At 37.8% G+C, this 17445-nt stretch overlaps 1 protein-coding gene across 9 annotated transcripts in view; it reads left to right on the top strand.

The window, feature by feature from the left end:
• ADGRG6 (adhesion G protein-coupled receptor G6) overlaps window positions 1-17445 on the top strand; it is a 109204-nt gene that overhangs the window by 60860 nt on the left and 30899 nt on the right. For all 9 annotated transcript variants that reach the window (XM_051801606.1, XM_051801600.1, XM_051801607.1 and 6 more), the window contains 7 exons: window positions 530-615; window positions 1975-2027; window positions 2108-2161; window positions 11231-11373; window positions 12057-12171; window positions 15400-15461; window positions 16924-17131. In XM_051801606.1, the coding sequence (XP_051657566.1) occupies window positions 530-615; window positions 1975-2027; window positions 2108-2161; window positions 11231-11373; window positions 12057-12171; window positions 15400-15461; window positions 16924-17131 (721 nt within the window). The remainder of the gene's footprint in view (window positions 1-529; window positions 616-1974; window positions 2028-2107; window positions 2162-11230; window positions 11374-12056; window positions 12172-15399; window positions 15462-16923; window positions 17132-17445) is intronic.

Consider the following 17445-nt stretch of genomic DNA (forward strand, 5'->3'; position numbering starts at 1 on the left):
TGTATATCCCTTCTCACACCTATTCCTGTGTCCTCAGTTACCTTGTTACTTTTAATTGATGAGCTTTATCTGCTCTCACAAAGTTTTAAATGTAACCTGCAGTGGTTCAATTCTGAATTATAACAATATGACTTAGAGTAGTATTTACCTGCTTTTACGAACTTCATTAATTATAATAGTTTTGTAATGAATGGCACTTTCGTGATATTGCTTTAACACACCACATTAGAGGCATATGCAAAATAATATTTTTATATATGTTGTCTGTGAATTTCCATGTCACATTTCAAATGTCTCTGAAAATATGAAGGGGAAGGGAACTCTTGTCAAAATCAACAGCACTAGCGAGAATGGTCCCAAACCTGCAGGCCTTGTTCACTTCAAACTTTATAATGCCGAGAAGAGCCTGAGATGTCCTTGTGTATGAGGTTCAACCTAATCTTTATATTAATCATGAAACTAAAGTCTCATTATTAAAAAGGTAAATTTTTTCAGTTTCTAACATTATAATGCTGTTTTTAATGGACAGGTGGGCTATTCTACAGGATATCTATAACTGTCTTTAGTTCCAACTCCAACTCAGTGTCAAAAGTACATGATGTCATTGCAGAATGGGTAAGTTAAGTTTCTTTCCTGTGTGATTACATATATGAATCTGGTGCATCAATATTATCAGTTGGAAAAGGAAAAAAATAGGCTACCAAATAAACTCTAAATATGTGTTCTCTAAATATCTTTCTATTATTGATTTGTGCAGTAGTGAATTCAGCTCTGTGGAACTGGGGCTCTTCAGCTCTATAGATAAAATTTTGAAATGTCTCCACTTCTTAAGAAATGTAGATACTAGGTAAGATTTTGAAAAGTATGGAGAAATTGTAATTGTCCACTGAAAGCGGTAGATGTCTGAGTTCCAACATCACTATACAGGACAAAATTTTTCTGCCCAAATGCTAATATGGTTTTGAAGTTATATGGTGAAAGAAATTATTCAAAAAGCCAGGCAGTGTTGATTTGTGTGAAGCAATAAACTTTTCCAGTTTATCCTTATGTTCTCTGCTTCAGAAGGCTTCTCCCATGGGTCAGTTGCTGAGGATTCTAGTAGTCTCTGGGTTTTCAGCCCATTTTAGTAGACATAAGCTCCTTTCTGGGCCCTCTAGGTGGAGGATTCTTGAAGTTCTTGTCTTTGAAAGTTCTTCCTGCCTGAATACAGATATTCTCTGTTCTTTTGACAGTTCACATAGTCACACTCACACAGTTCGTAAGTAGTCTTTATACAACTACTTACATGAAAATATATCATGAATATATGGCAACTATTCTTTATTTTTCTTTTAATAAACCTGGAGCTTTCAGCTTTCAGAAGCTAGGGAAACCACCTATAGTAGTAATCTACAAACCAGAAATGCAATCATTCACACCTGCCAAGGTTGTTCTCTTAGCATCAGTAGCCAGGCAAAGTACTTTAGGTGCCTGAGCCAAAGAATATAGAAAGGTGTCACTTGACCCTAGCAGAGTATGCAAAAGAGTCTCTTGAGAGGAAAACCGAGCAGCCACTGTGCACTCAGAATAAATAGTACAAAGGTCTGAAAAGAAGATCATCAAAAGTTTGAAGACTTTCAGGTGAATATTTACCTGGTAGCTTTGTCAGGAAATCTATTCTTATCAAAGTGTTCCTGAGAATTTAAGAGGGGAAAAAAGGAAAAGGTCAGCATCCTGTGCACTCGCCTATTCACTGTGTCATGACATTATAGACATTTCCTTCTATCTATAAAAAAGGCCACATTTCTCACTACCAGTGAGAAATACAACGTTCAACATTCACCTCATTGAAATGTGAGAGTGTTCTCTTTGTTTTGCAAAACTGAAGGGAGTTTCTCAAGGGGCAGAAGGGTGAAATTCTAACTGTACCTTGAGCAATAAAGAGCCCCATTAACATCTCACTATTCATGTGATCAATGTATTCCTGTTTTTCAGTTGAACCGTACTTTCCAGAACTGGAATTACACTGTATATGTGGTCAACATCAGGTAAATTAAGGAGGAAGATGTTTATGCTGTATTCCTTTGGAGAATTATCCCACCCTAATTAATGTCTATTTCTTTTATAGCATCCACCCAGGCTCCATAAAAGAGGGAGCAAGAGAAAAAAGAAGTATTAAAAGGTAACATTTTTAAAGACATTTTCTCAATAGAGGCAACAGCTGCTATTACAAGTGGCTTTACAACAGGCTTTATTTTCTATTATTGGATTCGTTGTCTCTTATTTGGCATATGCTGCAAGTCTGCAAATATATGACTGCTGACAAGCTGAGTGCTTGGATGTGCTTAGAAACCTAATACTGGTTATCATGTTTGTTTTAGTTTAAATCTCCGGAGCTTTAAACCTTAACAGATAATTTTTTTCAGAGCTCAGGTTTCATCTCTCAGAGAACTGAATAGAGATATGATATGTAAGTTGCATGGCACACCCAGTTTTCTTTAGCAACAATCTCCAGTACACTGGTGTCTGTCCACTGTCATTGTATTTGTTCTCTTTAACCAGAGCCTTTTGAGTTAATAGACATCTTACTAGATGCAAAACACTGAAAAATCATGTTAGAATTGAAAGCCAAACTAGTGTGAGTTAAACTATTTACCATATGCTCTCATTTCCTGACTTCTGCTGGGCTTTGAGGCGCTAGAGTTGGAACAACCTCAAAGGCAGAAAGTTAGATGGGTCACACCCCCTGAAAATTTGACCTCTGGGAGTTTCTTTGAAAGCAGCAGGCTGATTCTGAGGGTAGTATGGGGAGGGAGGGAATCTTAGGACCAAACTGAGGAGAGGAAACCAAAACATCATTAGTCTTGTGAGGATGGGGCAATAAATGGGTATGGAATGTATCTATTTGCAGTGTAGGCAAAAGTCCCATAGAAAAGGACTTTAGCTGCTGACTCTTGAGAACTGTCATGATAATGGTAGTAAAAGCTGGGCTTTTTAATTTCAGAGATAGGCCAGGATTCCCAATTTACCATCAGGAAGTAGCCAGTGATGCTTCCAGTTTTCTACAGAGTTTACCTAGGTGCGAAAAGATCTGTAAAAGGTAGTAGCTGCTTCCCACACAGACACAGCAGAAAGACAGCTTTTGTTGGCAAAACCATTTAACTTGTACACTGTAAGCCCAGTCTCTGAATGGGCTATTTTGCTGCTTGACCTACATTTACAGTAGGGTGTAGTGATGTGGGTAGGATTTTTTTTCCCACTTCTAAATGATATGGTTATGCCAGCAGTGCCTTTCAAGTGGAGACCATGGCTCAGGTCGTACCAACAATCTGGGATGGCTGAGGAATGTTAAGCTTTCCCCATCCTTATTCCTACATCTTTTACGAGGCTGGCAGCCTGGCTGCACACCTGATTTCTTATTGTCTCGTCTTCCCACTATCCCATCCTCTGGATTTTTTTTCTTCTTCTTGGTCTACTAAAAAAAGGTGAAGAGGGAGAAATTATTCTAGTAATTTCCCTTTCTGTTTCCTTTTCCTCCCTTTTTGACATACAGTGATTGTGCCACTAAATTACTTCTCATAATGTATTACTCTTATGGGGAAGTAACCCCATTTCTATTTATTTTGATCGTCATATGTAATCTCAGAGGCAATAGAATTACATGTTCATAATATGTCATAAAGTTTGTCAGGGGTGGCCTGGTCTAGTGAAAAGGCTCCAGTGCACTTTCTGTCAAGGTCAAATAGCATTTTGTCATCATTCTGAATAGTATAAATGTTAATCTTGTCACACGAAATGTTAATGTTCTCCAAATAATCAGGAGTGTTACTATGAAAACTTAGAAAACTAAACAAAAAAAAGAAGTCAAGATCCAGCACAGCCTACCCTGTTGTGGTAACACAGGGATAATTAAAAATTTAGGTGAGCTACATGATAGATGACTAACAAAATTTACACCTATTACACATATATGTATATAGGAATATATATACACAGTAATTTTTTGTCTTTTTTTTTATATCTTTCATGTCTTGCATACATTTTCATGCATCATTTACCTCTTAGAGAAGAAACATTTGAGAAAAGTTGGTTGAAACAGCTTTAGGTCTTAGTTCTTCTGAGCATACATCTATGCTTGTACATCCTTCCCTTATGAAAAAAAAAGAATGATCAGCTTACCAGTAGTCTTTAGTGTTCCTGGCTTTAGTAACCAGACTGGCAGTTCTTTGAGGTTTCTAGATTTTGCGAGGAAGTTGAACTTCTGAAGATCCGGAAAGCAAACTTTTTTTTCCTACTGCTTCCCATTCATTGCTTTCAAGATTCTTTGTTAGGTTTTCCACTTTCTTGGATTTTTCCTGGATAGGATTCTTAGGAAATCCTACAAGACACTAGGTAAAATTTCAGAGTATAAAAAATTAAGTTAAAGGTTAGAAGTTCCTAATACCTGATGGAAGTAATGGTAATTTCTCACTGCCCAGATGATCCACTGAAATGTTATGGCTGTCATATGGAACTTGCTCACAATGTGATTTCATGCAGTTACTATTAATTAAATATCCCTATAATTTATTTCTGTGAATAGTTGTCCAACTATTTTCTTATTTCTCCATTTTGTATAGCCAAGAACAAGACTGTTGTAGTCTCAAGACATTCTACTTTGTTTTTAAGTACTTCTTATTCTATTTACTTTCGTGTTCATCTGAACAGAAATTCACTCCACAGTTAAAATTTAAGACCTAAGCGGTAACTATCATGGCCTTATCTTTATCTTTTACAGCAGTTAACCTATTAATCTTAACTCTAACTCACTAAAACTTATTTCCCTTTTCTTAATTTTCCACAAGATCATAGCCTTATTTCTGAGACACTATCATAATTCTTAAAAATTGCTCTCTGAGAAGGTTTTTTCCTCTCTTTACATGAATCCATATTCTTAGCATTCAGATCACGTATGTTTGTTTTCCTTTTCTTTTGGATTAGTATTTTATACAGCAGTAAAATAAAACCTAACAAAGCAACCTTCCCCAGCCTTTTCTATGCATTTTGCTTTGCTTCACCTTAATTCACCACACCTTATCAAGGAACTTCAGTTGTCAGTCTCCTCACCTAGTCTTCTTGCATGGGAAAGAGAGAGAATGGTTAGAGAGAATGATTCAGAGAAGAAACAGAAGCTGGAAGTGGGAGGTAGGAAGCTGGCTTTTTTTGTCACGTTAAAAATAGGTGTTTTCCAAAAAAATATTTTAAACTGTACCGCATTCTGGACAACAGCAAAACAAAAGAAAATTATTTAATTGGATTGTTTCTCTTTCACTGTTGTGTTCAATGAGCTGCAGAAATCGAAGGTACACTGTGCTTATTAGGTGTTCGTGTACCTGGTGATGAAAGATAGTTCCAAGTCCAAATGTGCATATTATCATCAGCACCTTTAATACTGTGACATCCCTGGATGACAGAAGTATATATCAAGTTAATACTTTGGTAGATTATTAACTACTTTAATAGACAGAATTTTATCATAGCTATATTTGACTTTGTGTCTGTGTTTAATTTTTACCTCTGGTCGCCAGCTGTTCAAAATAGACAGGAAATCAGCATGGCCTGTGGACATAGCTCTTTCTTTGCTCCCCATTGCTCTTGCACAAACCTTTGAAAGTGAAACCAATTTATGGATTTTGGGTAATAAACTATAAATGTGTTTGTTTCTTTCATTAATTCTTTGCCTTTTTTGACTCTGCAGCCTTGTCAAAGCTTCCTGTGACTGCTGCTGCTGCCTTTTCTCAGAAGGACCCTACTGATCCTAGGTTTTGTCAGATGACTGTATAGTGTTGCCTCACAGTAGGGGAATTGGTCTTTAACAAACAACTCAGCTCCCCTGCTTCTCATTTCTTCTTTTATTTTCCAAACAATTTTGAGGATTCAGGCCCCAATTAATTTGTAAACTTTTCTCTACTTAACATACAAGTAAGTTTATGCTTTTTCCAGCTTCCACTGCTTGATTTCATAATTTTGGCCTATTTCCAATGTTCAATTGCTTCTACTATGGGAACCAACATTAATGTTAGTACTGTTAAATGTCTCATCCAAATTAAAAACCACAGTGGTAACCGTGGTGCAAAGACTATTAAACCTAAATAGAAATCTTTTCTCTTAGGAATGAAAATAGAAAGGAAAGGAAAAAATCAGAACTACCCAGGCCTAGTCCTGCTTTTTGAAGTTTGTGGGAGTTTTGCCACCAGTGTCAGTGAGGCACATTCAGGATCCTGCATGCCATGGTTTTGGGTGTTGTTTTGCTTAATGTAAAGTTTAATGCATTTGGATAGAATTTACATTAATTAGATTTAGGCAGAAGTTAGGAACATCAGAGCAGCATAATTTTGTTTTTCTAGTCCTAAGTGAAGTGTTAGGCTTTTTACATTCTTTGTAGATTACTTCAAATTATTTGTTATAAAATAATTATGCTATTCTTGTTATAAGCGAACGTATCTGTGATGTCTACTCCTGTTTCAAAAGTTTTCCTGGTTTCTACTGGTGAGGTTTTAGGAACAACTTAGACCTGGCCCACCTCTACTCCCTGCAACTTCAACTTCAGTGCCTCCATTGCTGAAGGCAGTAATGAACAGCCTTTACTAGGGTTGAGAAACATTTTAAAATGCCACACAATGTGTATATTACCTATAATATTCTGTTTGAAAAACCAACCAACAAAGCGCCAAGCAGAAGTCCTCAGGTTTCTCCACAGTGGCTTGCTGGCATCTTGTGTCCATGACCTGTAAAGAAAGCCTTCATCACAGATAGAGGAGGTTGGGAATTCCTTTCAAGTGACTGAAGGATGATCTCTTCTTAATCTCTTACTGAAGCTTCTTGCTCTTGGTCCAGCTTCCAGTTACTTCCTTTATCTTTCCACTGGCTTTAATTAGTTTTAATGTAGGTCTGACATTGTTAGATGCTGCTTTTAGAAAAGTAGTGCATTGGGGAATGAGGAATGGGGAACGGGGGTTTTCTTCGTTGTTTCAGAACATAGTTCAAGGGTAACCAAAAACTCATTGCAGCAGAGACCAGATGTTAAATGCGAGGGATTCCAGCCCTTTCTATTTTGGCTCTTTGCAACATTCTGTAATAATGAATAGCCTTCATACCAAGTTATCACATATTATAAGTGCCTTCTGTTGAAAAACCATAGTTGATTGTATTCCTACACCAGATCTGCAAGGAGCAACAAGGCCCAGAGACACAAGGACAAGCACAGATGCATGACTATGGTGCTTGCAACACTGTTCTGCTACAACTGTCATTAACTTAAAAAGGAAGGCTTAGGATACTTTTATTTTTAATAGTCCAAAAAGTAGCTGCAGCTTTTAGTTTTGTGTCTTGAAGTCTCAGATTTTATATTTTATTATAACATCACCTTCTTCTGAGAAAGGAAACTCTTTATCCTTGGCATTACTTTGAATGTCTGTGTTATGCTGAATCGTAGTTTTTTGCTCTCTGTTCTGAACATTTTAGTAGTATTGCAGTCAAAATCACCTCAAGTAAAAATTTATCCACAACTCAGATGCTTTTGTGGAATGCTTTTAGTTTCCCTCTACTTTCTTAGTTATTTCTGTCTCATTCTGTGTGTTTTCTAACATTTTGTCTGCTCTTTGTGTTGCATCTTCACTGAGTGACTTATGCAATAGTCAGCTCTTTTTTTGTCTGTCTTGTTAATGTGAAGAAGTTAGTACTGTTCAGAGGTGACTCTGTGGGCCTACTTGTGCTGCCGGTCTTGAGTTATAGCTACCCATCGCCGCTTGTCTTCAACACAAGATTGATAAAGAATTTAATGTTTACATCTTAAAGCTTTTTAAAATACACCAAAGTAGTTAGCAATGACATTCCCAGTGACGTTGAGTGGAAATTTAGATTCCCTGAGTATTTAGCTTCTTTAGAAATGATTCTTTATATTCTTTAAATCAAGTAACATTAACTATGAAAGAAATTAATAGCAATTTGTGAAACAGTTTGACAACAACAGTAATTCAGTATTGGTTCAACCTGTCTAGTACAACAGAAAGGAGAAATGTGCATTGCTAATTATCAACCACATCTCTTCAGGTACAAGGCAGTCTGTGCTGCATGGTTCACATGGTTTCTTAATCCTTCCTTCAGGCTCCTTGCATCGTGAAGTAGTGAGACCACAGCCCGTGTGTAGGCACACTGTCCTGGAATAGCTCTGAGTCACGCTGCCAGAGAATAAAGCTGGCTTTGTGGTACAAGCCATGGCAGTGCAGGCTGCACCACCGCCTCCTGTGCCTCTGATGAGGGTGCAGCTTAGCAAATTCCTCTCTCTGAGCCAGCTTAGCTCAACAGACCAGGACAAAGTGGGAGAAACACTGGTCTTCCCCTGCTTTCCTGCTTGCTCCAGCTGTCACCATTTCAATCAAAGAAAAGAGAAACATACTTATCTTCATTGTGTTTACATACACCACAGTCCATTTTTTTTAATATCAATAGCTGTAATGCTGGAAGTACAGGTTACTGTAGATTATGTGTAATTTGTAATTGATTACTGCTATGAGAATCTATCTGCTTTTATATGGCACACAATAAATAGCAAATCCAGTGACCCCAGCAGAGCATGGCAGAGTTGTAGGGCTACTGTTTCCCAAATTGAGAATTTGTTCTTCACCATTAAAATGTTTTCTTTCTGCGATCTGAGTGTGACAAAAGTGGAAGGAAGCACTCAGCTTCATATTGCGTCAGCTGTCAAGTTAAAAGATATTTATTTACTTTGGGAAGCTAGCATGAGTCATTCTGAAAATTTAATAGACTTTTTTTGTCATATTATGGAGGAGGCTCTTATTATATAGTATACATGACTTGCGATCTAGGATTTTCTCAGAAAACAAGTAACAGATTGGTTTAAGAGATTATTTTTATCAGTGCTTCATTATCAATACCTTCCTCTATAATTTTTCAAGGTAACTGCAACCAGTTCTACCTCATCTATCATTATACATTCTATTTTGTTACTATTATCCCTCTGCACAGTTATGGGTAGTAAATATCATTTTGGTTAGTTGGGAGTCCTGAAACAGGCAGCTTAACAGTAGCAGTGACTGTTCAGAACTCTTTTGCAGCCAGAGTGCTGAGGTAGGGAGTGGCATCAATATATTAAGTTTTCCTCTTCTGAAGTAAAGGGAATAGATGAGTGAAGCCAGGATCTTTTAGGAAAAATGGTTAAGTGCCAGGAGACTCAGGCTGAAGTACTGAAGGGCTGAAGGAATTGGCAGTCGCGTAGGCAATTTCCATGCTTCTTCTAAAAATAAATGCCATAATAAACTTGGCTTTGTAATATATCCGAGGTATACAGCAAAAGCCTACTAATGCTTATCTACCCTACTGAGGCTATTTGCTGTTTATGTTAAACACTCCACAGAGACAAATGGAATGTTAGGAGGAACTTGGTATATCTGGGAGCAGGGCAGGAGCAACCTAGCCAGGGATAGTTGTCATTTCTCTGCTAAAATACATCCACTGGGAAAAAGGCAAGCCAAGCCAGCAGGTGGTGACATTTTTATCTTTCGTCTCCAGTAAAATGTTACCAGTAAAACAGTAAATATGGCAAGAAAAAAGAAAAGTGTGCTGGTGTTCAACAACAATAAAAGAAAATAAACAACCAGGGACTGTGTATATTTATTTACTTATTTATTTACATCTGCAAAAGTTAAATGTGTGGAGTATTTAGTTCACATTTGTGATTTCTGTATGAGGTTTGGACTTCGCTTTTCCTTTTTGTTGTTTTTTTTTTTTTCCTAGACTGAGAGGTTGTTTTCTAATGCCAGTTGTTTTAATGCCATTTCACTTATGAGAGAGTACTTCAGAATTATTGGCTGGAGTTACTCAGTTTTCAGAATGATGCCTGACAGAAAGAGGGTTAAATCTACCATCTTAGAGCAATATCTGTACACTAAGATGTAGTTTTATACTGTACCAGATTAGGCATCTCTGGAAAGTACAGTTCTGAGCTGTCATCATGGGGATGTCTTTCTGGAAGATTTTTTTTGAGTTGAAGTCCTTGTCTGTCGTAGAAAGCAGTACCTGAAAACCCTACTAGCCCTCTTCAGCACCCCTGTAGGTTTTTTGTGCTTCTTTCTGTAGACCACAAGACCCTTTAGCTGACTGTTGCTTTCTTGCACAGGGGGCTGCAGGTGAAGGCAGCTCTGATTAGTTTGTGCCGTGCTCACATTATGTGTGCTGGCAGTGCTGCTGCTTCCCAGCCTGCCAGGAATGGCTCACACTGCAAAGGTCTGTCTTTATTCAGGCTGATGGGTATCCAAGGGCAAGGCTAAGATGAAGACAGCCTAAAGCAGGTTTGCTTTTTCCTTTTTTCCACATTTTGGCTTGCATGGAGATCCAGTGTTCCATACTTTAGTGGCGTCATGTCCTACTAGCCAGAGCCAACCAATGCTCTAGGGTACCAACATATTCTTGTCTCCAACATGTGTTTCTTTGTGTCCCAGGAGGAAATTTCTGGGCTTTCCACTGTGAGTTTATTTCCTTTGTCCTGCTAGAACTGCTTGGGCTGTTCATGGTTTCCCTTTCAGAAAAGCTATGTTTTTGGACAAGGGTGGGGACTGTTTTATTTCTCTCACAGGAAAGAGACTTGGGCACTTTGAACTACTTCTTATGCCCAAGAAAGTAGCAGTGGGCCACAGTACAAAACAACTATTAGTGCTCAGACTTGAATTACTCATCTGAGCAATTCGACTTTCGTAATTACATCTAAAAGCTTCAGAAGTGTGTCATAGTGTTTTTCATTCCATTAGAATCCAGAGATATAAGTGTTAGGCATCTGTTCTTTGTTAATCTTCTAGTCTTCCTCTGTAGTCAATGTAGAGGTAGATCCTCTGGGGGTGGCATGAATCAGCTCTTAAATTTCTAAGCCATCAGCAACCAGATTTTTAAAATTAATTAGGACCCATTTAGAACTCACAAGTCTATGGTTTCATCTTTTAATATCTTTTAAAATATTCTAACTCTTCTGAAAACATTTCTTAGCTCTTCTAATGAGACACTTCTTTAATGGTAACTAGAAGATGAAATTTCCCAACCATATTTTCTTGTTGTGGCCTTATATATAAAAATAATTTACAGATAATGTGCAGCATTGTGTTGGTGACACTGTTCTGTACTCAGAAAATCAGATATTTTTATTTCCACACATTTGGCCTCTGCTGTTCTGACTGAAACACTTGGATTATTTTCCTTGCAGTTTTGGTGTTTTGGCTCTTCTGGTTTATAATTCTACCAACAACATCAATTTAGAAGAGGAAGACATCCGACAGAAGCTCATAAGTAATAATCGAACCATAGAAGAAGGATATCAACTTCATACTGTGGATGTTGATCCAGTGGGTAAGTAGTGTTTGGCTTTGCTACACAACAAATTTTGTTTGCTTGTCTATAAATAAGCATCTTCTGTGTTAAAATAATCACACATTTCCAAATCATATGACTGTTTGAGATTTTAAATTGTCCCTATAAGCTTCATTGTTCCACCAATCTCAGAAAGCCACGGTCAAGATATCATTTTAACACAAACACAGTTGTCCAGGTTGCTTTAGTCAGTGTTTTGCTGTCTGGTTCAGAGGCTGGGACAATTCCTGACAGCTCCTCTGGTAGTTTGAGGATAAATAAGTATGTTTTACAGCCAGAGCTAAAATGACCTCTATTTTGGACCTCTGAGGCCTCTCGTCCCCACTTGTCAATGCTGTTTGTGCTCCTGCCAGCTGCTGCCCTTAATCTGTCTCTTTTTAGCTGTCCTCTTTTCCCATTCAACTACTGCCAGTCAAAGATTACTTTTCTTTCGGGAGGGAGGAGCTGGAGGCTGTTGGAATGCAAATGGATGCAGCATGCATGTTCAGCCCTTTCCCTTGAGCAGCGGCAGTATCTATTGACACTCTATAGCAAACAACCAAGAGTTTAATTTGAAGACATTTTTGTACTGTAGACTGATTGATGTGCTGAGGACAAGAAATGCAAGATGGTTAGGTGGTGAAATTTACTGTTAACAATGATATTAACACTCTTTTTTACAGAAAAATGTTTAGCTGAAGAAAACCCTCCAAACTATTTTTGGCCAGATACCAGACCTACTGTGACCAACTTCACGTTTTGCCATGGGAGCTCAGTTCAGACTGCATCAAGAACCTGGTAGGTGTTCAAACGTCTGAGAAGCTGAGTTGCTTCAGATGCAACTTTCTGGTTATATTGTTAATCTAAATTCTCTATAATGGTTGCCATTGGCTGGTATTGTGTTTCAGGAAGACGATTTCTATTCTGTGAGAGATTTTGTGCATGCAGTAAGAGTATGTACTTGATTGATAAGAAAAAAAGGCTCATCTACCACTTCTGTAGGGCATATTGAGGCCCAAAATTAATATATGTTCAAAGTGATTATAAAAATAGCATCTTCTTACAGAATGAAACTGCTTTATTCAAGTCATAGAATCATAGAATGGTTTGGGTTGGAAGGGACCTTCCAAGGTCATTTGATTCCAACCCCCCTGCCATGGGCAGGGACACCTTTCAATAGTCCAAGTTATTCAGAGCCTTTTCCAGCCTGATCTTGAATACTGCCAGGGATGGGGCATCCACAGCCTCTCCTGGTAACCTGTTCTAGCATCCCACCACCCTCAAAGTAAAACATTTCTTCCTAATATCTGAAACCAAATCTCTCTCAGTTTGAAACCATTCACCACTGTTCTATCACTACATGCCCTTGTAAAAAGTTCCTGTGCAGATCTCTTGTAGCCCCCTGTAGGTGCTGGAGGCTTCTATAAGGTGTCCTCAGAGCCTTCGCTTCTCCAGGCAGAACAACCCCAAATCTCTCAGCCTGTCTTTATAGGAGAGGTGTTCCAGCCCTTTGATCATCTCTGTGGCCCTTCTCTGGACTTGCTCCAAGACATCTACATTCTTCTTATGTTGGGGGCCCCGGAGCTGGATGCAGCACTCCAGTCGAGGTCTCATGAGAGCAAAGGGGCAGAATCACCCCCCTTGACCTGCTGGCCACACTGCTTTTGATGCAGCCCAGTACACAGTTGGATTTCTAGGCTGCAAGCTTGTATTGACTGTTCACATTAAGTTTTCTTCAACCAACATCCCCAAATCCTTCTCCTCGAGGTTGCTGTCAATCCATTCTCCTCCCAGCCTGTATTTGTGCTTGAGATTGCCCTGCCCACGTTCAGGACCTTGGACTTGGCCATGATGTTTATGTTATGAAACCAAAGTTTCACATATGCTACCACTCCTCTACTACTATCTCCCATGTGTAAGAAACAGAATAAAATTCTATGAATTTGAGATGTGTATTTGGTTAGTCCAGAACATCTCATCTCATCAGGGGAAAGTAAAAGAAATTGTGAAACAAACATTTTGCCAGTAGTTAATCATAACTGAAGGTGGAAATAATCTTATGCTTAAAGATTTGAACTTGTGTTTTTAAGGTTTAGGACATATTTTCCCTAATGTAGGCTTTCTTTGCAAACATCTACAAAAGACTTTGTATCTCTATTTCCCATTTGTAAAATGGGAATATTATTACCTCCATTGATGTATTACCAAAACACTATGGCTTTGATCTTTTTCGAGTGCCTTAAATGTGGTTATGATGATGCAATATTAATTAATTTGCTCAGTATTTAGGATGATTACCATTAAAGGCAATATATTAGTCTTATCTGCCCACATTGCATCTGGAACATGTTTTGAGAAGACCACATCTCTTACTTCTTGAAAACAGTATGGCAATATGGATATGAATCAGCTTTGAGGTTCTGTGCCAAACAGGAAAGCAACCTGCATTATATTTAAATAACTCACTTCCTCAGCCTCTTAATCTTGTACAAGAACTGATCCTGATTGACCAACTTTTGTTGTAGAGCTAGTAGTACAGAAGTCAAACTGTTTTTATGTCAGAACTTCCGAATCATAAAAAATTAAGGTTTCTGGCCTTTGCTGTCCCAATATTGCTTATCTTTATTGTTTATTTGTGGTCTACACAATACCATTGATTGTCTGTGTACAGCACTTCTAAAAAAAATTACTGTGTTCTGCCCTGTTCTGTACTTTCCTTCTCTCTGACTCCACTAGCTTTTACCAGTATGGAGCATTGGTGGGATGTGTTTCAAAAGAAGAGGAAGCTCTTCTAACAGTTTCTTTTAGTCCTGTGCATCCCACAGTAGAAGGTTACCTGCTAGTGTGTTGTTATAATAAATGTGATCAGCTGAGGAATAATGTTATTTTATCATGTGCTTAGTGAAAGGATAAGTTTTTCCCTTTCACCATCCTGCCTTTGCCATGCTGTGACAACATGATTGTCTTTAAAGAAAATTGAGGGAAAAGTGTGTTTAATTTTGGAACCATTGTTACAGGGTGACAAAGATGATTAAGGGACTCATACATCTCTGTTACTAGGAAAGGCTGAGGGAGCTGGGCCTTTTCAGCCTCGAGAACAGGTGACTGAAAGGGGATCTCATCAGTGTCTCTTAAGTATCTGAAGGGAGGATATCAAGAGGATGGAGCCAGGCTCTTCTTGGTGGTGCCAAGCATTAGGACAAGAGGGAACAAACAGAAACTAATGCACGGAAAATTCCACCAGAGTATGAGGGAGAACATCCTTACTGTGAGGGTGACCAAGCGCTGGAACAGATTGCCCAGAGAGGTTGTGGAGTCTTCCTCACTGGAGATATTCAAGAACCATCTGGATGCAATTTTGTACCGTGTGCTCCAGGATGACCCTGCTTGAGCAGGGAGGTTGGACCATATGATCCGCTGTGGTCGTCCCTTCCAACCTGACCCATTCTGTGATTCTGTATTTTGCTATGGTAAGGCTTTAAAAAAAAAAAAAAAAAAAAGGGAATCTTTTTATCTGCCCCTTACTTTGGATCTGGATCTGAAAGTGACTTGCCCTAGTTTTCCTGGATGGCATAATTTATGTCTTCACATAGCTCCTCTGCATGTTCTTCTGAGAGGTATTATGACTTGCAATTGACTTAATCAAAGCCATTTACATCAAGGATAAATTATAGGAACAGCACCTGAGTGGCCATAATAGGGGCATAATCGTTTGTGTTAGCATTTGGGTATTTCCTGAAATAAAAGGCTAGAATTTCCATTGAAGCAGTTTGTCAAATCAGTATAGGAATCAGCTGGTAATTTGTTCAGAAGAACTAGGGTTTCTGTTTGCACTGTCACTTAATCGATCACATTTGATTCTATACCACTCTCAAGTATTCATATTGCATTTCACTAGGGGCCATGTTGCTAGCAATGTTGTGAATTGAGAAGAGTGGACCACTGTGACACCTGCATAAGAATTATGAAATATGTATGTAATTTTGTTACTATATTTCATGTGAATTTTGTCATTTTCCTCTTTAGCTATTTAGGTCTGCAGAATTATACATCATACTGGGGTCAACCTGATCTTAGAAATTGCACAGGTGGGTATATTGATGTTGGTTCGGCTAAAGGAATAGTGTGGTAGACTTTGATTACTGCTTCCTATAAGGAAGTTACATTAAGGAAGAATATCTTTCTTCTTTATGCTAAGTTGTTTGAAAATCTTTCTAAATAATCAGAGTAAATAATTAAACTCTGAGGAAGGGTGCCAGGTTCAATTCAGCTCACCCATTAAAAGCTCTGAATACAAATTACTGAAATAAATCAAACTCTTCAGGCAATTCAAACAAGAGTAGATGAAGGTGGTATCTTGCCTCTATTTGATATTCAAGTTAGGACAAATTTTTAAATGTTTCCAATGCCTGTAGCTGCCAGGGGAAAGACACCCACTCTCTTCACTGGACTTACAATCAGACGTATTCAGATTTATTCTCAGTTTGTAAAATACCCCTTGATGTCACTCTGGCCATAAAGGAGTAATAAAATAACAAGATGACAATTTTATGGCCTTTTTTTTTTTTATTGTCAGAGCTAGTGAAGAGAATTATACTCTTGTGTGTATTTCAGAGCACCTACAAGTAAGCTCCTGTTCTGAATTGCTTTCTTGAAGAAGCCTCTTTTTCTTTCTTCATTGATAGAGGTGTCCTAGGGAGCCCGGCTTCATAACGTAGTTGATTGAGTACTTGCAGTCAGACTATAGGAAAACATCATGTCATGTAAAGTAAACATTCTAAAGTAAATGTACCGAAAGCTGTATTATAAAAAAAAACAGCATTAAAAACCCACAGCCAGTTGCAGACTGAAGAAGGCTGATATTTCAAAATCTTATTTGCGAATTCCAATAAATCTCAAATATTTTGATATTGTAAAAGGTTAGCATTCACATCAGTTTTTGTCCAGGTGGCATTGAAGTTACAGTTTAACATGTGATTTACACTAGTGTTTTGCCATTGGACACACTATAAAACTTTCCTTACCAGGAAGATTCTTCTCATGAAATTTGCTTGTGCGTCATACTTACCAGCCCTCTGATGAGTAAGAGAACCATCCTCTGAAAGAACTGAAACATTTGCAATGGGGTCAGTCTTTCTTCACAAAGCTTAAAAGAGTGAATACTCTTTCAGTAATAGTGAAAGAGTGAACCTCTTTTTCCCAGTGGGAAAAAAAAAGAATAACATAAGGAGAAAAAAAGAGAAAAAATAGACTTTTCATTCCTTACTTTTTGTTTCAATCAGCTCTTTCAATAATAGTTCTGATTTATAAACTCAAATCAAAATAAAGAAAAGAAAAACGCAGCCAATGAGGACCGTATGTAATCAGCAGGTTCTATATACTTTTTTCATAAAATTATAAATTTGACAAAATTATAAAATCCTATGATCATTCCCAGAACCCTGGAACATTCTCTAGATTTCAACAATGTGAATAAAAACTTGTATTTCTGTATTACTTCAGGACTGTAATGCATTATTTTCTCTTTTTTACTTGACTGTATGCTTACAGAAAATGCAGCTGATATAGCCAATCAGCTTCTGAATCTCACTGGTGAAGGGCAGCAGCTAACCTCAGACAAAGTAAATGACGTTGTGCAGAAGCTCAAAAAAATTGTTAATGATGAAGAAATTGATGAATCTCTGGGTTCTACTGTGGTGACCATTTTTTCCAATATTCTAACCAGTTCAGATAGTGTATTGGCAGCCTCATCTTCAGAGTAAGTATTTCTTCATTTGAGACAAGCTTTTGAGAGCAACTTGCAAGGCTGTAAAGATTCATCCTTCCATAAATAGGCAAATGACTGCAGCACAAAAATCAAACTTTTCTGATTTTCATCAAAAATAATTTTCCAAATTAGATACACAAATATTTCTTCTTGTACTAAAATTAATATGCATGACTAAGACGAAGTATTTCAATTGAAAAAAAGAAGTCTTCTGACACATGACACAGCATAGATATAAGTATTGTTGAAAAATTATTTCAGGAGCAGTGATAGTTTCTGTCAGTCAGATAGTTTCTGTCAGTCAA

Source organism: Manacus candei, unplaced genomic scaffold (genome assembly GCF_025592945.1).
Source record: "Manacus candei isolate 608988 ecotype Guabito, Panama unplaced genomic scaffold, ASM2559294v1 h1tg000052l, whole genome shotgun sequence".
NCBI classification, from domain to species: domain Eukaryota; kingdom Metazoa; phylum Chordata; class Aves; order Passeriformes; family Pipridae; genus Manacus; species Manacus candei.